Raw genomic sequence first — 5,197 nt, 5'->3', positions numbered from 1 at the left:
CCTCGATTTAGATGGACAGGAGTGACTTAGGGCGCAGTAAAAGAGGCCAGACTCTGGCACAGCCAGGAATAGGATTTCCACAGGCTTAGAGTGTCACTCAGAACACAGCTGACTTAGAAAGGATGGTTTAAAAACATATTAATCATTCTGGGGCTGGAGGGATGGCATAACAGTTAAAGCCCTTGCCTGTGAATCCTAAGGACCCAGGATCAATTCCCCAGTACCCACATAAGCCAGCTGCGCAAAAGCGGCACATGCATTTGGAGTTGGTTTGCAGTGGCTGGAGGCCCTAATGCACCCATTTTTTTCTCTCTCTCTGCTTGCAAATATATATATATATACATACACATATATTGGGGGCTAGAGAGATGGCTTAGCTGTTAAGGCACTTGCCTGGAAAGCCTGAGAACCCAAGTTCAACTCTCCAGATCCCACATAAGCCAGATGCATAAAGGTAAGGCAAGCACATGGTCACACATGTCAACTAGGTGACACAAGCATCTGGAATTCAATTGCAGTGGCTGAGGCCCTGGTGTGCCAATTCTCTTTTTCTCTCTCTCTCTCTCTCTCTCTCTCTCTCTCCCTTATTCTCTCGCACTAAAAAAGAAAAGGCCAATATGTTGGGCTTGCCTCAAAAAACAAATAAAAATACATATTAATCAAGCCAGACCTGGAGGTGCACACCGTTTAGCCCAGCACTCAGGAGGCAGAGGTAGGAGGATCATGAGTTTGAGGACAACTTGGGCTACATAGAGACTCTGTCTCAAAAGAAAAAGTGGGGAGGCCTTCGCCCTCGCCATGAACAGCTTTGGGGAGGCTTGCACGGACATGAAGCACAAGTACGACCAGTGTTTCTGTCGCTGGTTTGCTGAGAAGTTCCTGAAAGGGGACGGCTCTGGGGACCCGTGCACCGACCTCTTCAAGGGCTACCAGCAGTGTGTTCAGAAAGCAATAAAGGAGAAAAAGGTTCCTATTGAAGGACTGGAGTTCATGGGCCATGGCAAAGATAAGCCTGAAAACTCTTCTTGACCTTGAAGATGGATTCCTCACATTAGAAACAGAAACGACTCTGGATTTTGTCAACAAAGGTTTGGGATTTTTGTTTCTGCCTTCTGGATTGTCCAAAATTCTTCTAAAAGATGATGAACTGTCACTCTTACTTTGAGATGATTTCTCACTTGCAGAAACGTGCTAAAACTGAACAATTTCTTGGGATTATGGTTGCAATACATGGTCTGTAAGCAGCTTTAAACACGCCTTGTATGTAAGTAATGGTGAACTGGTCAGGGTGATCTTGATTTTTGCTGCAAAGGACCTTAGGTACACTCTACGGGGGTCATTGTCCATGAGAGCAGTCGGTTAGGACCTCTTTTTCCTCTCAGGGAGCTAATGCTCTTAAAAGGGGCCCAGGCCCTACGGTTCCAATCAACGGGGAGCACGGTTTTATTTTTATGTGGTAATAGTTGATTGCTGGTGGCCTGTGTTAGTGAAGGGGAGGAAGCTTTTAACAGTGCCTGCCTTAACCCAAGTTGGATGACCAACTCAGCGTTCACAGCATGGCTCACACTTACCATGCTTGGCTGCCAGTGAAGAAGCACCTTCATTACAAAGACCTGTTGCTGCCAGTTTTCAACCCAAGCTAATCTGCACCTCATTGAAAAGGAAAAATGCTGCCTCTGGTCAAATGCAGATGTGGGAAAGGTGCTTGCTTTTATCTGCCTACTGTGCCCTATATAATATCTGTAATCATGAAAATGAAATAAATTGTAACATTAGTTTAAAAAAAAAAGTGAGGCTGGGACATAGCTCAGTCGGCAGAAGGTTTGCCTCGCACGCACAAAGCCTGGGTTCATTCCCCAGCAGGGCGTGAACCAGCCGTGACGGCGCCCACCTGCAATCCAGTGTTTCGAAGGTGGTGGCAGAAGTTCAAGATCATTCCCAGCCACGTAGGGAGTTCTAGGGCAGCCTGGGCTACATGTGAGGCCGGCTCACCCGGGGCACCCAGCCTGTCCCCGGCCTTGTCTAGATAAAGGCGCTGGAGGACAGAGAGGAAGACATGGGCCTTACCCACACACACCTGGTTCCAGTTCTGACCTGGAATCTCCCCAAGTTTGTCTCTACCTACAGCCCTTCAGCTATTCTTCTTCTTTTTTTTTTTTTTCTCTTTTTTTCGAGGTAGGGTCTCACTCTAGCCCAGGCTGGCCTGGAATTCACTCTGTAGTCTCAGGGTGGCCTCGAACTCATGGCGATCCTCCTACCTCTGCCTCCCGAGTGCTGGGATTAAAGGCGTGCACCACCACGCCCGGCATCTCTCTTCTAAATATCTCTCTCCCCTCCTATTCTGCAGGTCTTGTGTAGGAAGCACCAGCACTGAGGTCATGAATGCCATGGCCACTTCGTGTCTGGAAGACAGTATTGCGAAGCACCTCTCCCCTTCCTTTGGCGCCCGCATTCTTTCCGCCACCTCTTCCACAATGGTCCCTGAGCCTTGGAGGGCATGACAGAGACGTCTGTCTCTCTTAGGAATTTTAGGACACTACATAGGGTTTTTTTTTTTTTTTTTTTTTTCCGTGGTTTGTTTTTTGTTGTTCCTGTTGTTTGGAGCGGGTTACAATACATTTTGCTGTTTACAGCGTCTGGCATGGAGCCCAACACGTCTACCAAGCTCACCCTCAGCCCCTGGTTCTCAATCAACTTTGGACCTGCGGCTGTTCACATCCAAGCCACATTTGATGGTGGCGCACGCCTTTAATCCCAGCACTTGGGAGGCAGAGGTAGGAGGATCGCCATGAGTTCGAGGCCCCCCCTGAAACTACATAGTAAATTCCAGGTCAGCCTGGGCTAGAGCGAAACCCTACCTTGAAAAAAAAAAAAAGGAGTGGTGAGGAAGGAGGACATCACTCAGCAGTAGGGCTCTAGCCTAACTTCACTTGTGAGGGCCTGGGGGCACTGCTCAGTGGTGGGGTGCCTGCCTAGCCCTGAGACAAGCCTGATGATTCCATTAAAGTTTTGCAGCACGCAGTGTCGGGTACTGGCGACAGTCTTGTAAGAAAAGATGAGCCCGGTGTGGTGACGCGCACCTTTAATCCCTGCACGCAGGAGTAAGAGGCAGGAGGATCGCCATGAGTTCGAGGCCACATAGTAAATTCCAGGTTAGCCTAGGCTAGAGCAAGACCCTACCTCAAGCAAACAAAAAAGAAACATTTGAATACTGTCCCCCTCCTCCCTGAAAAGAAACCTGCAGGGCTCCCCGCACTGGGGTTGCAGCACATTCTGAAAAGGTGTTTTGTTTTGTTTTTGTTAAAAAGCCAGGCATGGGGGCTGGAGAGATGGCTTAGCGGTTAAGCGCTTGCCTGTGAAGCCTAAGGACCCCGGTTCGAGCCTCGGTTCCCCAGGTCCCACGTTAGCCAGATGCACAAGGGGGCGCACGCGTCTGGAGTTCGTTTGCAGAGGCTGGAAGCCCTGGCGCGCCCATTCTCTCTCTCTCCCTCTATCTGTCTTTCTCTCTGTGTCTGTCGCTCTCAAATAAATAAAAAAAAAAAAAAAAAAAAAAAAAAAAAGCCAGGCATGGTAGCAACACCTTTAATCCCTCTGGAGGGAGGCAGAGGTAGGAAAATTGCCTTGAGTTCAAGGCCATCCCAAGACTACAGAGTGAATTCCAGGTCAGTTTGGGCTACAGCAAGATCCTACCTCAGGGGGTGGGGGGGGGAAACAATTGGACTTTTTGCTGCAAGAATTGTGGGAAGTAATCCCATGTCCCTTGATTTGCTTGCGCGACATAAAATAGGACTTGTCTCTAAATCCTGGGACTTCTAATGGGGCAGCGGTACTCCCAGGGGCCCAGAGCTGCCGGAACAGCCGATTTTTGGTGATGGTCTGTTTGAAATTGGCCAGCAGGGACCATTTCCCATCGATTACCTTTCACTGCTAATAGGCTCAGACACTGTCTGACTCCCATATTTTAATGTACACTCCACTGTGGAACAAAGGGTGCAGGAGATGGAGCCACCATAAAACAAGCGGACAGCTTTGTGGGCTTTTCAGGAACTGAGGGCGATGCGAAGATTGCCCTTCCTTCTGACGGAAGATGAACAGAGGCGCGGTGGGGTGCAACGGGGAGGGGATCACACCAGCAGCCCCCCGAACTTGATCTGCTTAAAACCAGAAAGACAATGGCAATCCAGGCTCTCTGAAGGCCACGTATTCTACTCTCAGCTCTGGATGCTTAATTATTTGGGAAAAGATTCTGGATTCCTGCAAAATAGCTTAATGTGAGAGCAGATGACAGCCTGTGATGTGAGTGATCCAGTCATGGGCATGGAGGTCACATATGACATGTTAACCTCACCTTTCAGATACAGCATCTTAAGATCAAGCACACTTCCTTCTTAAAAAATATTTATTTATTTATTTGACAGAGAAAGAGCGAGAGAGGGAGAGAGAGGGAATGGGTGTGCCAGGGCCTCCAGCCACTGTAAACGAACTCCAGACGCATTCGCCCCCTCGTGCATCTGGCTAACATGGGTCCTGGAGAATTGAACCTGGGTCCTTTGGCTTTGCAGGCAAACGCCTTAAGCTAGGACATTCCTCCAGTCCACAGTTGCTTTTATAGTCATAGATAGATATTCAGATTCTGTGGACTCTCACTGAGCATTGTCAAAGAGAGCAAAACGTTCAGTATTTCCAGCTGGCCCCAAAATGCCAGTCATAATGCCAGACCTAATAAACAGCTGAAATGTTACATATGAAATTAGAAAAGCTTGGGGCCAGCAGTTTAGAAATATCTACTGGGCATGTATTATGTGCCTGGCATTGAGTGAAACAACCTGGAGCCACAATAAAGAGAGCAATATGTGATGTAATTCCTTTCCTTTTAGTATCTGCCTAGTAACATATTATTTTAAAAGGGTTTTTTGTTGTTGTTGCTGTGTAACCAGGCATGGTGGCATATGACTTTAACCCCAGCACTGGGGAGGCAGAGGTAAGAGGTTCACGGTGAGGTGGAGGCCAACCTGGGACTATAGAGTGAGTTCCAGGTCAGCCTGGGCTAGAGTGATTGCCTACCTTGAAAACTCCAAAAACAAGCAAACAAACAAGAATTCTTTTTCTATATAGGAGGTTGGGGGTTAGCCTGGGCTAGAGGCCTATCTCCCCTCCCCGCAAAATGGGAAGGAACAAAGAGGGAAGGGAAGCAAAG

At 48.3% G+C, this 5,197-nt stretch overlaps 1 protein-coding gene across 1 annotated transcript; it reads left to right on the top strand.

Annotated features, from left to right (window-relative positions):
• The first annotated feature begins 798 nt into the window (after positions 1–798).
• Positions 799–1,157, top strand: LOC101598106 (TP53-regulated inhibitor of apoptosis 1-like). The gene has a single exon (XM_045155859.1). The coding sequence runs from the start codon at positions 799–801 to the stop codon at positions 1,027–1,029; it is 231 nt and encodes a 76-aa protein (XP_045011794.1). The 3' UTR covers positions 1,030–1,157.
• Positions 1,158–5,197: the final 4,040 nt, after the last annotated feature.

The sequence above is a fragment of the Jaculus jaculus genome, chromosome 8 (genome assembly GCF_020740685.1).
Source record: "Jaculus jaculus isolate mJacJac1 chromosome 8, mJacJac1.mat.Y.cur, whole genome shotgun sequence".
NCBI classification, from domain to species: Eukaryota; Metazoa; Chordata; class Mammalia; order Rodentia; family Dipodidae; genus Jaculus; species Jaculus jaculus.
This window is presented reverse-complemented; position numbering and strand designations above follow the sequence as displayed.